Source organism: Xiphias gladius, chromosome 3 (assembly GCF_016859285.1).
Source record: "Xiphias gladius isolate SHS-SW01 ecotype Sanya breed wild chromosome 3, ASM1685928v1, whole genome shotgun sequence".
In the NCBI taxonomy this organism is placed as follows: domain Eukaryota; kingdom Metazoa; phylum Chordata; class Actinopteri; order Istiophoriformes; family Xiphiidae; genus Xiphias; species Xiphias gladius.
The window spans coordinates 8,509,434-8,524,865 of record NC_053402.1 but is presented as its reverse complement, the minus strand read 5'-3'; the positions used below and the strand labels follow the sequence as shown (position 1 = coordinate 8,524,865).

The 15,432-nt window shown below is 42.4% G+C and overlaps 2 protein-coding genes across 3 annotated transcripts in view; both read left to right on the top strand.

Annotated features, from left to right (window-relative positions):
* The first annotated feature begins 238 nt into the window (after nt 1-238).
* Nucleotides 239-4,603, top strand: actb2 (actin, beta 2). The gene is made up of 6 exons (XM_040159043.1): nt 239-255; nt 1,813-1,942; nt 2,257-2,496; nt 2,923-3,361; nt 3,443-3,624; nt 3,758-4,603. The coding sequence occupies exons 2-6, from the start codon at nt 1,820-1,822 to the stop codon at nt 3,899-3,901; spliced, it is 1,128 nt and encodes a 375-aa protein (XP_040014977.1). The 5' UTR covers nt 239-255; nt 1,813-1,819; the 3' UTR covers nt 3,902-4,603.
* A 9,337-nt stretch (nt 4,604-13,940) lies between these two features.
* Nucleotides 13,941-15,432, top strand: part of tnrc18 (trinucleotide repeat containing 18) — a 48,546-nt gene continuing 47,054 nt past the window's right edge. For both annotated transcript variants that reach the window (XM_040123563.1, XM_040123561.1), the window contains exon 1: nt 13,941-14,140. The gene's annotated coding sequence lies outside the window, so the exon portion shown is untranslated. The remainder of the gene's footprint in view (nt 14,141-15,432) is intronic.

Genomic DNA, 15,432 nt, shown 5'->3' with positions numbered 1-15,432 from the left:
TCTCCCCCTCAAATCGCGATCGCCCAGTGCACCACATTGTGCACTCAACGTGCCCCAAGTGCATGACGCTGGACCAATCAGAGGGCGCAATTCCGAAAGTTTACCTTTTATGGCTAGAGCCGGGCAGCTGACGAACTATAAAAACCATGCGCCCACAGTTAACGGATTCACTCTGAGCGCCGTCACACACAGCTTGTGCGGGATATCATTTGCCTGAAACCGGTTCCCTTAAAGCGAAAAGCCCCCCACCCAAAGGTAAGGAGACAAATCCAGCATTTACAGATTTGTAATTTTAGAACAACATCCATGAAGTAAACAACGAGGTGATTTGGTTTTTTTTTTTTTTTTAAATCCATTTGACTTTGAAACTTGTGATTTGTAAAAAGATGGCAAGGACCACGAGGTTCTTTGTCCTATCATACACTATCATTATTGCTGATATAACTTGAACACTTCAAAAAGGTAACGATGGTAGACCCAGTATCTATATTACGTTTTTTTTTGTTTTTTTTAATATATATAGATATAGATATATATCTAACTATATATCAAAGACTAAACTGGTACTACAGCGGCTCACTGGTGCTTTTGGCTGTAGCCGGCTTATGATTAATGATACTTTTGTAAAGTAATGGTCTTCCTAAACTGGCTTTGTAATTGTGTAGTTGTGCAACATTTGCAGTATTCCGGGGCTGGCTTGTATCTCTGCCCCAGCAGGATAGTTTTTAAAGAGGCTTTTGAGTTGTCTAGATCCTGGCTTCTTCCTTTGTGCGCCCGATGCGGCGGGGTGTGACCTACTTTAGCATATTAGCCTAGCCAAATCATGCTAACACCGCCCTTCAGACTTGCAACAGTGGTAACTTTAATCAAGGTTAGTTTTTTAAATGGACACTTGTGTACACTACGTCGGCTTATTAAATTTCATTTTATCATCTGAATAATAGAATTATAAGGCTTCCTCTAAATGGGAAAGAGCCAAGAACACGAGGCCTGCAAAAAGCAAAGATTAATGACTTGTTGGAATAGAGCCCTCTTGCCTTGAATTGCTGTATTACCAAATTGAAAAGGAGGAAACGAAGAAATTGCGAATGACAAATCATCCACTCGGAGAAAAGGCGTGGCTTTCAGGAAATGGAGCATTAGTCAAGGACTTGTGACCATGACTCAACACGAGTTTATTATGCAACTTGATTTCTTTTAATAGCCAGTGTCCAGGGTTTTTAAAGGTTGATGCTAGGGTTTTGAAAACTGTTCCATTGTTAGTAATGGAGTCTTTAGTGGTTTCAGGAGGCTAGTGTGCAATGAATGAAGCGGCGGAGGATGGTTATGACGCAGTGATATTGAAGCAAAGGTTTCTGAAGAGTTGTTAAAGCCAGTATGATTGAGCAACAGTGGGAGGTGGCAGCGGAGGAAGTAGACCGGAGGGAGTGGTCGTGCGACGCTGGGTCTGATAATGTCGAATGTTAGGTTTTTTTTTTTTTTTTTTTCCTCCCTCTTCCTCTCCTTCTTCTTGACGTACTCTGCCGCGCTGGCCTCACGCCATGGCGCCGGTAGCCGCAAAGCTGCTCAAAACCGAACCATGTCCTTATATGGCAATGACAGAATGCAGGGCCACTTCCTTTTGTCTGGTTTGGGCGGAATGTGGCACGAGCTCCACCTAACGGCTAATGTGGTGTACTACAGCTAACGAGTTAACAGGAAGTGAAAGCTTTGAGCGTCACAACCGGCACTGTTGAGGTGTGAATGTCAGACTTAAGTGTCTAACGCTTTTTTCATTTTTTTTTTTTTTTTTCTCCTTGACCCTCTTAACAGTTCAGCCATGGAAGATGAAATCGCCGCACTGGTTGTTGACAACGGATCCGGTATGTGCAAAGCCGGATTCGCCGGAGACGACGCCCCTCGTGCTGTCTTCCCCTCCATCGTCGGTCGTCCCAGGCATCAGGTGAGTGATCAAACCAGTTAAAGCCAAACTCCCGATTTGAATAAAAATTTGCTATCATAAAATGTGTGTATTATGAATCAAATAAGAAATTTAGTTATTTCTGAATTTCTTGAACACAAGCTTCTCAATCTTCAATTTGCTAAAGCCTTGCAGTCTAATGACACTTGACAAAAATTAGTGAAGGTTTTATAGTCTAAACTCAGTACATGTAATCAAGACAAGTAGATAAGGAAAGCGCTACATATCCCATGTTTTATTGTAGCATTATGTATGGTAGTGTCTTAGGTAAAAAGGCTATCTAATATCTTGTTCAGGGAGTGATGGTGGGTATGGGCCAGAAGGACAGCTACGTTGGTGATGAAGCCCAGAGCAAGAGAGGTATCCTGACCCTGAAGTACCCCATTGAGCACGGTATTGTGACCAACTGGGATGACATGGAGAAGATCTGGCATCACACCTTCTACAATGAGCTGAGAGTTGCCCCTGAGGAGCACCCTGTCCTGCTCACAGAGGCCCCTCTGAACCCCAAAGCCAACAGGGAGAAGATGACCCAGGTACATGCCCTTACTGCACACACAGAATTAAGCATTTCCAGTTCAGCCAGTTGGTACATTAAATAACTTACTGTTCAAAACTAGTTACCTCATTTCCTCCTTGGTTTCCTTTTTCATTCCATTCTCACTTGCTCCTTCCTCCCCCTCTCCTCCAGGACCTCTCTCCTATAAGATGATCTATCATCAACAGGTCTCTTGACTGTGTGCCTTATCTGCACTTGTCTATGTCTAGCTGAGTCAGTAGATCAGCACCTAATAGACATCTGACATGCACAAGTGTGAAGGAATGTTGACTTTCTGCACTTTTTTTTCTACTAACTTCAGTCTGAGCCTCACTCTATTGCATGTAGTGGGTGCAGTGGCCACAAAACGTAAACGATGATTTCTGTAGTTGAAAATACTAAATGTTCTCTCCTCCTCTTGCAGATCATGTTCGAGACCTTCAACACCCCCGCCATGTATGTTGCCATCCAGGCTGTGCTGTCCCTGTATGCCTCTGGTCGTACCACTGGTATTGTCATGGACTCCGGTGATGGTGTGACCCACACAGTGCCCATCTACGAGGGCTACGCCCTGCCCCACGCCATCCTGCGTCTGGACTTGGCCGGCCGCGACCTCACAGACTACCTCATGAAGATCCTGACAGAGCGTGGCTACTCTTTCACCACCACAGCCGAGAGGGAAATCGTGCGTGACATCAAGGAGAAGCTGTGCTACGTCGCCCTGGACTTCGAGCAGGAGATGGGCACTGCTGCTTCTTCCTCTTCCCTGGAGAAGAGCTATGAGCTGCCTGACGGACAGGTCATCACCATTGGCAATGAGAGGTTCCGTTGCCCAGAGGCCCTCTTCCAGCCTTCCTTCCTCGGTAAGTTTCCCAACTTAGGCCCAACATCCAGCTTTTATGGTTATTCTGCACTTCACTTGCTGATTGTGTATCTGCTCTCAGGTATGGAGTCCTGCGGAATCCATGAGACCACCTACAACAGCATCATGAAGTGTGACGTCGACATCCGTAAGGACCTGTATGCCAACACTGTGCTGTCTGGAGGTACCACCATGTACCCCGGCATTGCTGATAGGATGCAGAAGGAGATCACTGCCCTGGCCCCATCCACCATGAAGATCAAGGTGAGCTGACTTGTTATAGAATCAGCAGTGGCATGTTGTTGCTGCTTGCATGACATCAGTTTAGTTGTAATGCATGCATTAGTATATGCATATTTGAATTTTATTTATTTATTTTTTTATTTTATTTTTTCAGATCATTGCCCCACCAGAGCGTAAATACTCTGTCTGGATCGGAGGCTCCATCCTGGCTTCCCTGTCCACCTTCCAGCAGATGTGGATCAGCAAGCAGGAGTACGATGAGTCCGGCCCCTCCATCGTCCACCGTAAATGCTTCTAAACAGACTGTTCCTCCTCCCCCTCCCCAACCAAATGCCCAACAACTTCAGCTCTGTGCAAAACAACCACACCACACATTTCTCATACACACTCAGGCGCAGAGCCTAGATGACCAACTCATTGGCATGGCTTCAGTTATTTTTGGCGCTTGACTCAGGATTTTAAAGAAAACTGGAACGATGAAGGAAACAGTAATGTTTGGCTAGGTTTAAAAAAAAAAAAAAAAAAAAAAAAAACACCCCAGGGTTCTGCAGTTGCATCTGGGGACTTAAAAAAATGTACATTTGTTTTTTTTTTCTTTTTTTTTTTTTTTTTTTTCTTTTGAGTCATTCCAAATGTTTGTTAACTGCATTGTTCAGACACATGATTCCAAATGTTAACTGCATTGTTCAGACACGTATTCGCCTCTGTGAAGGCTGCCCAGTGGTTGGCGCATACTTAAACATGGTTGTAGTATCGCTTGTATGTAAATTATGTCTGGGTTTTTTGTACTTTCAGCCTTAAAAATATCTTGGTCCTGTTAATTTTTTTGTTTTTGTTATGCAAAACCCAATCGTGACCTCTTCTTCCCCCTGTTGGAGGTTTCATCCTGGGGTGGTGGGGCAAGGGGTCTCGAAGTGATGGGGTAACATGGGGTGCCAGACTGGTGGGGCCAACCTGTACACTGACTAAACAATCCCAATAAAGTGCACATGTGTTCCGACATGATGTCTGACTCTTGTGGTTTATTTTATTTCCAAGCTACTGCAATCTTGAGACTGTACTTGTTGTCACTACACTTGGAGTAGGACAATGGTGAAATTTAAATTTAGTGTTAAGATTACTGAAGCTTTAGTGTTACTACTTGCAAATTAGTGCAGCACTAAAATCAATTGTCTTGACTAGTACTAGCAAAATTTTTCAATCTTAATGTAAATTTCTGAATTACACAATAGCTGTTTTCAGCCTTTACTTTTTACTTGAGGGAAAACAACCTAATTCTTGAAATCTCATCTTAATATTTGAGATGGGAATGTGCTTAAAATCACTCAGTAAATATTGTAACTAAGATGCTGTGATAACTCTTACTAGATGTAAGATCCGTTGGGGATGCCCAGTCACGTTTCTTGGCTCCAGAGAGGCCTGTTGGTGCTGGAATTTTTTTTTTTTTTTTTTTTTTTCCCCCTCCTCCCTCTTTGCTTTTCCTATGAAAGATGTCAGTTTCACAGGCCACCATCAGTATGCTAAACAATTTTTCAGACTGAATCTTGTGTCTGAAATCTGTCAATATGATTTGAGAAATGAGTCATAATGCTAGTCCTAATTCACTTTACACCAGATGTAAGTATAGCAACCAGGCAGTAATTTGGATGGATTTCATAAACTTGCAGTAGACAAGACTGCTGACCCCTGCAGCACACTCAGCTGTCAGCTTTTCAAGTCCTGTTAGTTTCAGCAGTGAATGTTTTACTGTCAGAAACAGGATCACATAACCTAGTTTAGTGCAAAAGTTAACTATGGGAGTAAACTACCAGGAGTTCAGTATAAAGAACATTTGACTAGTCGTGACTCAAAGGTGTGCTTGCACATTTGGACCAACCCCAAATGTACTGTATTTGTTATGCACCTGCCTCCCTCTTCTTTACACTGATCTTTCAAGCAAACACCTGCATTTTAAAATCGCAGCAGTATAAATCCTGGATGCCATGAGATGAAAAAACACTGTAGCCTTGTCAGAAATGCAAAAGATGCAAAAATTTATAGATGGATAAATGACTTCATACTCTAATGTACATTGTTTTCGTCACTGGAAATCTGATCTGGTGCTTGCATTTAGCGTCTTACCATGCTGGAGCTAAGCAGGATACATATGTTTTTCTATGTAAAATCTTAGATGACACAGGGTGTGTCCCACATGGCTTATCAAAGCACCTGATCCAGCTGCATAACCTTGTCAGTTAACACACTGATCATCACCAAATGTTTTGCTACGAGAAAGTAAATACAATTTGTATCTATTTTTTATAACATTTTCAAAAGGTGCTTTCTATGAAGAATATATTTGGTCATTTAATTTAATATAATGCAAAATACCTATATAGCCTACTGTATCAGGAATCAATACATTTCCTGTAAAGGAAGCAGAGATACAAACCTTACAAAGATGCGGTTTGTGCTACTTATGCACTGATTTCTATCATCATGGCAGAACCATCACCAAGTCTCATCTGTATCTGCTGTATTCTGCCTCAGTGTTCATGCTGACCTATTTGCGGGAGGTCAAGGTCAGGAGAGGCGCTCCAAGAGGTCAGTCACGCATGATAAGTGCAGATCTCAGAGCAGTCTCTAATTGTCACATAAAAAAGAAAAGCTTTTTTTTTCTGTCCTCAGACGTCTTGACACAACATCATGGGGTTTGTGATCATGCTCTCTTTGTGGGATCATGAGATCACAGGTTGTTTATTAGCAAGAAATGACCACAGGGCCTTCGACAGCAATGCATCTCCACTTTGCGTTATTGGTCTGTGGTTTAGTATTCCTTGAATTTTGTTCTGACTTTTAGTTTCAACTCCCCTTAGATATTTCTGCTATCATATCCCAACTGTGAATTTGCAGTAGTTTCACAGTTTAGACAGGAGGTGGCGATAAAGGCCTGTTTTTATTTCTATTCAAAGTGAGGCGTGATTCTTTCCTGTATGTTCATAATGCCTAAATTTTCTCTGCATCTCAAAACATTAATTCATATTAAAGCTTATGCAAGTGTGATCTGAGCCATGATTTTTTTATGCTGATTTGTGTATTCTGGATCAATTTCTATCATCGGATAATAAGGTTACATTTACATTTTTATTTAATGGGCCAGCTACTATCGGGCTGGTGTAATGGACAGTGAAAATGGTCATGCGGGAGTGCAAGAGACAGGATTGTGTGTTTAATCCAGCAGTAAAATGACCATGGATAAAAGACAGAGTGTGCCATTAACGCTGATTTTTATTCCAGCTTTCTTCGAATGGTGGAAATAGATCCTCTGCTGAATCGGGCACATTTCCTGTCCATGTCTAAAAACAGATCTCCATATTTGCATATTACAGAGATGAAAGAGGATAAGATGGATGGTGGATGGTGGCTTGTGCTGCCCCACCCTCATGTTTAATGCATCATATCCTGTTACTGTGCATGACACCACCAGATCCAGCAATAACAAAAGTCATGCTGCGTCCATTCGTCTGGCTGTCCCAGTTTCATGCAGTATTCTGTGCTGCATGGAGACACCTCATGATATAAGATGATCCTGGAGGGCTGTGCACATGCATACGGAAGTGTGTGTTGGCACCGATATGAATTCATATATGCATCTATTAAGTTGGGCTGCATGCAGACTTCCTGCTGCATGCATATATACACTGAAGATCAAATGTGTTTGGTATTGGAAATTTATTCCATCTCACTGCAGTCCCCTCTGTGATTCTGCTGAGACTGCTTCCCTCTGATATCCTTTTACTGCCACGCCAGCAAAACACTCACTGCCAGGGAAACAGTGCTTGGCATGTGTGTGTGTGTGCTGTACAGTACAAGTGAGTCAGTGAGTGCAACCATACTCCATTTTTTTTGTGCTTGTTGAGGTTATTGTGCACATGCGCATGTGTGTCTGTGTGTGTTGTGTGTGTGCACGTGTTGCCTGTGCAGGTGTGAGCGCTGCAGGAGTTTGTGAATAAGCCACTCCAGCTACTTGGTTCAAAAATGTCTGTAACAGCACAATGTCTTCCCTTTAGAGAGGACACAGAGGGGGACCAATTTGTCAGAAAATGAGGCTTACTGTGTTCCTCCATTTACTACAGTTGTGCAGCTTCACAGCAGCTCCATTGGTCAGGTCACTGATCCACCCTGTAGTTCTCATCTCTCTTCAACAGATGGGGCCACTGGACTACATGAGTCCCTTTGGCGTATATAGTAGGTGAAAGGCAAATATAAGGCTAGCACAGCTGACAGAAGGAGGCCAGCAGAGAATAATGGATCATATACTGTGGCAGTAGCGCCTCTTTTTGCAAGCCTCAGAGTGATTTGCATTTTACTTAGGGTGACATGTTCACTGAGGGTAATTTCCCCTCTGTTTTTACATATCTCAGTCAAATCAAATATATTATGTGCCCAGGATGGACACGAGGTGTGAAGGCCCACACAGGGATTTTCCTGTCCTTTTCTTGAGGTTTCAGTGGCCCTGACACATCACCACTGCACGTTCACTCAGTAGAATATATGTGTGTTGCATCAGTGTCTCCTCAAGGTTGTGGCAAGGCTGGATGGCTTTTTCTAAAGAAAAACCTTATGATTTCTCAGAGCTCTATAACCGCATGACTCAGGCACAGGAACAGACACCAAAAATACATAGCTTGTGCATTGCAAGCCTGCTCGAGCACCCTGCATGCACAATTGGACCCCCCTCCACACACTCACACACACATACACACACACCCCTCACCTCCCATCTTGGTTTGCAGCAGTGACAGATAGGAATCTCGCTTGTATGACTTCCATGTTTGTCCTCATCTTGGTACTGTTTTTTAAATAAGCCTGTTTAACTGGATTTGGTTACAATTAAGTTCAATCTACAGCCTTCTGACCGTGTTTTTATGATTCTTCAGCAGGGACAGTAAACATCATTATCATTCATCTTAATGTAATAGATGTTGTAAATTCCAGCTACTGGTCTTGAATTTGGTTTGATGTGGCAGAAACCTGGGTCAAGTTATTTATATAATTTGTTCTAGCTGTAGAGTTGCATGTGTCATAACTGTACTGCTATAGCAATAACCTACTGTGTGTAATTTATGGGTGGCACACATATGACCATATACAGTATATATACATATACAGTTAGGGCCATAAGTATTCAAACAGTGGCGACGATTAATGTAGTTTTGCCTCTGTAAACCACCACAATGGATTTGACACAAAGTCATCAACATGTGACTGAGGTGTAGACTTCCAGCTTTAATTCAAGGGGGTTCAACAACATCACATTAAACATTTAGGGATTTCCGCCATTTTTATACATAGTGCCTCATTGTCAGAGGCTCAAAAGTAATTGGATAAACCAACATACTTATAAATATAAGGAATATTTTTAACACTTGGATGAAAATTCTTCTGTAGTCAATGGCTGGCTGAAGTTTGGAACCCATGGACATCATCAAATGCTGAGTTCCCCCCCCTTGAGATGCTTTGCCAGGCCTTTACTGCATCTCCCTTCAGTTGCTGCTTGTGTGTGGGTCTTTCTGCCCTCAGTTTTGTCTTCAGTAAGTGACAAGCCTGCTCAATAGGGTGGAGGTAAGGTGACTGACTTGGACATTGAAGAACATTCCATTTCTTTGCCTCGAGAAGCTCTCTGGTTGCTTTTGCAGTGTATTTTGGGATTGTGAAGGGTTTCTCTTCTCAAAGGATATTAGTTGTCTTCCATGGTCTTCCGAACCTTTTAGTGTTGCTGAGCTCACCCGTGCATTTCCTTGTTTTTAAGAATGTACCAAATTGTTGATTTGGCCACTCCTGAAGTTTCTCCCATCTGTCTGATAGGTTTGTTTTGTTTTTTTAGCCCAATGATGGATTCCCTCATTTGCACCGACACCTCTTTGGACCGCGTAGTGAGAGTTCCCATCAACAGCTACAAAAAGGCATATTCAACGCTTGAAATCGACTCCTGACCTTTTCTCTGCTTTATTTGTCTTGAAATAATGAGGGAACAGGCCACACCTGGCCATGAAACTGATTGTCATCTGTCCAATTAGGTTTGAGCCTCTGAAAATGAGGGATTATGTATAAAAATGGCTTTAAATCCTAAACAGTTAGTGCAATATTTTTTGTGAAACCCCTTGAATTAAAGCTGAAAGTCAAAACCTCAATCACATCTCAATGGCTACAGTTCTGAGCTATTGTGGTGCTGTACAGAGGCAAAATTACGAAAAGTATTTCACTATCCAAATAAACATGTACCTAACTTTATATATATGCTTGCTCTATATTCAGGAATGCATGTAATTATTTTCAGAATGCAGCTAATTTTATTTAAAGTACTAGTAATAACCAGAAATAAATAGCATCACCCAATTATAAAATCATGAAAATTGGGTATATTTGTGGTGAAAGATAATCATGTGTGAACAGACAGCTTCTAGATTTTCTCTGTGCATTCATGGCATGTGACCACCTCACATTCAGCAGTATGACTGTCAAGGCGGTGTGCCTGCGGCAGGCTGTTTGTCCTCCAGAAGAAAGCCCCCACCCCCTTCCCTCCAGTGGTCTACCATAAAACCCTGCAAGGCACTGAGTGATGATTGGCAGGTCCCCCATGAGAGCTGTCTGTGTATATGTGTGTGCGTGCTTACAGTGGGGGTTGGTGTGTGTGGATGATGACGTCTCAGACTCAGTGCCATGTTTATTGCACAAGTGTTTGTCTCTGTACGCATGTTTGATTCAGTCCAACAGATAACATGACACTGCAATTAGCTTTCTTCACAATCATGTTATAGATTTGTCTTGCTGCAGTGCAGCTGTGGTCACTTCAACAACAATAAAGTGCTTGTGTGGAGCTTGAGTAAGGTATGATGAATGATTTAGCCCTGTGCAGGCACTCTGTGTCTGTACTGGTATGTATGTGAGAAAGCGGTTTGGGAGGGCTCACATAAAGTTAGCGTTTTTGTTTATTGCCGTTTCTCATTTGTCATTTATGGAAAATTGTAGAAAATATGTGTAACTGGGAACATGGCCATGCATTTAGGCTTTATAAGCAACCTAGAGCGTGTTGAGATGTGCTAACTGAAGTGCTGTTATTGAAGGGTGGTTGCTTATGCAGGAGGACATCTTCCTCTATTTATTTATTTATTTTAAAGAGAGGAGTAGAACCCCCAGCTGAATTAATCAATGCTGTCTCTGTGCTCTTTCCCCTGTGGGTTAATGCAGTCACAGGCCCAGAGAAAATCAGATAGTCTGGCCGCCAAATCAAATCATTTACCTGATCCTTCAACTGATAGGACAGAATTAACCCAAACCCCAGCAATGATATTTGGGCAGTCACACAGCTAGAGGTTGATGTGAGATATGGCAAAGATAAGAGGCAAACAAGAAAGGGAAAAAAGAAAAACACAACTAGCCTAAAACAGAGTCGAGGATAAAAAATTTTCTCATCGTGCAATCTTTGGTTCACAGAATTAAAATCATTTTAGTGGAATGGAAAATTGGCTGTGGTATTATATTGACTCAGCCGTGTTTTAGATAAATAATCATAGTTTTTAGTTTTTCTCCACTGCGGCCCCACATAGAGGACAAGCTAAGAGCTTAAAATTGGACCATCCTCAAAGAACCCAGTTGGTGTATGGGCTATAAAAAACATAATCTGCCAAATGGTCCCATCTGTTCCTGCAGTAAAGCTCACTGTGAGAAGCTCTAACCTAGAAATAAACAGATAGTAGATAGGTCAGTTATTACCATCAAATTACGAAGGTGACAACCTGGATATAAACCACACGTTTACACTGATAAACCGGATGCTGTTTTCTATGTGGACAGTGCAGTAAAGAATTTTGAAGTAGTCTTAATTGGGTTACTTTGGCTTAACAGCTGATGGATTTAGTTACACAAAAATGCACTGAGATATTAATTTCAGCACCATCTGAGGCTATGATAATTTAGGACTAACTTCAGCCTTTGGTGAACAAAATTAAAACTACTTCATTAAATTGACGTTCATGTTCAGTAACGCGGAATTAGTTTCAAGCGTAAAACATGCGTCATTTATGGATAGGAAATATATTGTGCTTCTTATTATCTGAAAGAATCGCGACTAAGCTGTTTCATAAAGCTCTATGAAAACAACCACGACGCTCGACGGACCATTTAGCAGCTATAAGCACCTCGAAGTGGAGCTAACCCCCCACGAACGCCGCCGTATTTGACGTGAAAAACAACAACGAGAAGATGAGACCTGCCTCGTGCTCGGAGGGTGAAAAAGGAGCAACAATAGGGCCTTAATCTGAAGGCATTGTTTGAATTCCCAGTCGTGGCGATTTGGAGAACAAAGGGCCGGCTTGGACGGCCCGGAACGGGACACCACTCTGACCTCCGCCTAGTAATTCCCTTCCCGCGTCCCGTCAAGGGTGACGGGCGCTGCGAGCAAATAGGTCAGCGGCGTGTGGGCTGTCGCTGAGCGGCCTCTTTTTTCCTCAGCTCGGTGGCAATGTTGTCCGCATGAGCTAAAAGGAAAAAAAAAAACGAGGTTTGACCACCGAGGGTGTCGTTACCTCACCGGAACACCGGGCAACAATGCAGTGGGCCCATTTCTCCTCTGTTAGCATGGGTCCGTGGCTGCCGTTCCGGTTAGCCTCCGCTGTATCCTCTCCTCTCCTCCGCGATTTGGTCTCTGTTGAAGCGCTTCTTTTCCTCTACCGGAGGGTCGCCTTGAAACCGATAAACTGTCAGTAGGAGGGGCTGGAGAAGTGTGTGTGTGTGTGTGTGTGTGTGTGTGTGTGTGTGTGTATTGAGGGGGGTGACATGGGCAGCTTGAAACAGCCTCAGATTTTTTTTAATCAACATTTTTTGAGACTATGTAACACAGAGCGGTGTACTTCAAAGGACATTTATGGATAATACAAATCCGAGAGATTCAGACAGCACAGTGCACGAGGAAGAACGGAGAGGTCATGTGAGAGGGTTTTTAGACCCCCTGTTCACACCAACCCGCCCCCCCATCCGAATTTTGGCATAATAGCACTAAATGAGCACGCCACTTTTTCCTCCTCTTCTAATGCAAATCTGTGTGTGCCCCCCCCCCGCTCAGACTCGGCCCAGATTATCCACAATGAGACATCCAGTGTTGCTTAACTTTCAGTCATTTTTGGTGCATTTGCATATTGAATTATTCCTCGTTGAGAAACTGTGTGGGGAATCAAAAATGTGACGGTCATGGAGGCCACCACAGTGGAAAGTCTCAGTGCGGTCATGGCTGGCATGAGGAAAGTCCAGGATGCTTTTGGTCAGTGCCTGTCCGCCATCTGCCTGCAGACTCACTGTAGCACTGAGTGATGACACAATTGAAGGCCACTTTAACGACGAGGGTTAGAGTGTATACTTGTATGTTATGGAATAAAGATGTTTCAAGAACGCTAACAAATGAAGCAGATAATGTGCTAATACATACTTGTTTTTTAGTAAAAAGAATTTATATTAAAAATGAAAAAACTACATGGATTTCTTCTCAACGACAGCTCGTTCAGCTGCCAGTCCTAAACTTTGCGCCCATCTGTGTTTTTGAGTTGTAACAGGTTTCAGCTTTTTCACTCACTTTTGCCTTTCCTGTAACCATTTATCCATAATAATTGGCCTATTACGGGTTGTCTAGGGCCTGCTAATGGGGAAACAACGCCCCGTCTGTGGTCAACCAAACGAATTCGAATAATTAAATTAGAATTAATTGAAGGGCCCTGAATACTTGTGAGATTGTTATCTCAAGTTTTGATTTTGATGCTTGAGGTCGCACTTACTTCCTTTTGGAGTAGGAAGCGGGTGTAATGGACAGAAATTTACTGACTTAGGTCATTATCCACTGCCTTCTAGTGAGAACGAGTTAAATGAGGCCCGCACTATATTAATAACAAGTGCAATATTTCTGAGGGTAACAACGCCCCCGCACTTTCCGCTTCCCAATCATTGAGCGTCTACAATGATGAGCGTGAAATGGGTGGGGTGGTGGTGGTAGGGGGGTCGCCTTGAAACTGGCCCCCACCACCACCATCCGCACTGCAAAAAAAAAAAAAAAAAAAAAGGAGAAAAAAAAATCCACTGCTTGTTTTGATCACTCAGTCTTGAAGGGAAAGGGGACCTTGAAACGGCTGAAACTCCTTGCTCCATAATTGGTTTTATAGTGCTGGCGAGAGGCCAGTGTTTTTAAAAAAAAAAAGAAAAAAAAGGAAAAAAAAACAGGGACTTTTGATTGAAAGTTGGTGCAGCCAATCAGACTGTAGCTGTGTAAAACTTACTGGGCTGGGCTGGGGTTGGGTGGAAGCGAAGGAGAGGGGCGGGGCTTGAAAAACAATGGTGTGTTTCATGCTGAGGAGTTTACGGACGCGACAGGGGCTTTCTCTCCCAACCAGTTATCCCCCAGTTTACCTTCAGAAGAGCATGTAATGGACTACTCCAGTTCTCCCAGCAACCTGGACAGATTTTGAGAAACGTTTGCATTTTTTGGTCCTTCCCCAAGATTTTCTCCATTCAAGTAAGCAATTGGCATGTTTTTTTTTTTTTTTTTTTTTTTTACCTTGTTTGGTTTTTCTTTTTCTATCTAAAGTGACAGAGTTCTCGGCGTTTAAAAACATAATTTGGGTTGTGAATGTGAGCGAAAAGGGCGCGGAGGTTTGCTTACGACATTTTGGATTTTTGGGAAGCTGTTGTCGGAGTAAAAACCCCACTTTCGAGACGGTTCCTCCGAGAAAGTTTTGTGTGTCGTTAATGGAAGCGTGAAAAGTTTGAAACGTGGCTGAATTGCCGAGCTCCTCCGCTGCCGTGCCGCATGGACCACAATCGAAAAGGATAGTCTAACTTGCCTTCGGGGTCTTTCTTAGAGCGATTGGAGGCAACATTTGTGTCTGATGTGTTTTTGTAAAGAAAAAAAGATTTATCTTAATTTTTGAACTAGCCATTATTCGGATCCCGCCCGCCTGGATATCACGAGTCATTGCTGTAATGTGTTTGCTTACAGCCTTTGAAGGTTAACTCGACTTTCGCCTTGATTTTTTTTTTTTTTTTTTTTTAACTGAATTAATTAAACTAACAATATTTAAATAATGTTGTTTTTCGGGCAATAGGAAAAAAAAGGTTAGATTCTACAAGACGCCAGATTTTCATGTCCGTGTTGCCTGCGGATAAAGTCGCAATTGTTTGTTGTCCTCCTTTAAGTAACTTTTATTCTTTTTTGGTGTATTTTAATACGACACATACGGATGTCTACGAAGATTGTGTTTTATCAGCTATTTTTTAAAATGATTAAAATCGACCTTTAATAGATTCAAGACACACTGCTCGGGCTAAACTAAATTATCCGTCGATTAATGGTGTAAAACACAGTATTATACCGTAATACTGGTTTAAACCTGGGTCTAGATGGTGAACCCTCGATAGCCTGGTTACAAATGGTGGTTTTAGTTTTTAAACTGGCCTGAAGTGTTTACGGGTTGGGTTTTGATTTCTTTCCTTGGGCAGCACCCATGTCCAATTGCGAAGTAGCCCGGACAAAATTCGCATCTGTGGGCAACAAAACACCGCTAACCACGCTGATTAACGATGCAGGCTTTTGCAACCTTATTTATTTTTAACCCGTTTGAAATTTATATTTGATGCGCCTCCAGTATTTATGGTGTATTGGTTTACATGGCGACTCGGCGCATAGCCTGCATTGCTGATTTACGGTTTGGGAAAATAGCTGGGTAATCGGAAAATGTAAAAAAAAAAAAAAAAAGGTTATTAAAATTTGACCGTATACGTTTCCATCTCAGAGTCGCAGAGTGTTTT

Bases quoted from the DNA above. Each gene is read 5' to 3' on its own strand.
- actb2 (XM_040159043.1), top strand. From the start codon at position 1,820: ATGGAAGATGAAATCGCCGCACTGGTTGTTGACAACGGATCCGGTATG. The intron at 3,362-3,442 runs GTAAGTTTCCCA...ATCTGCTCTCAG, and splicing joins CTTCCAGCCTTCCTTCCTCG to GTATGGAGTCCTGCGGAATC. The intron at 3,625-3,757 runs GTGAGCTGACTT...TTATTTTTTCAG, and splicing joins CATCCACCATGAAGATCAAG to ATCATTGCCCCACCAGAGCG.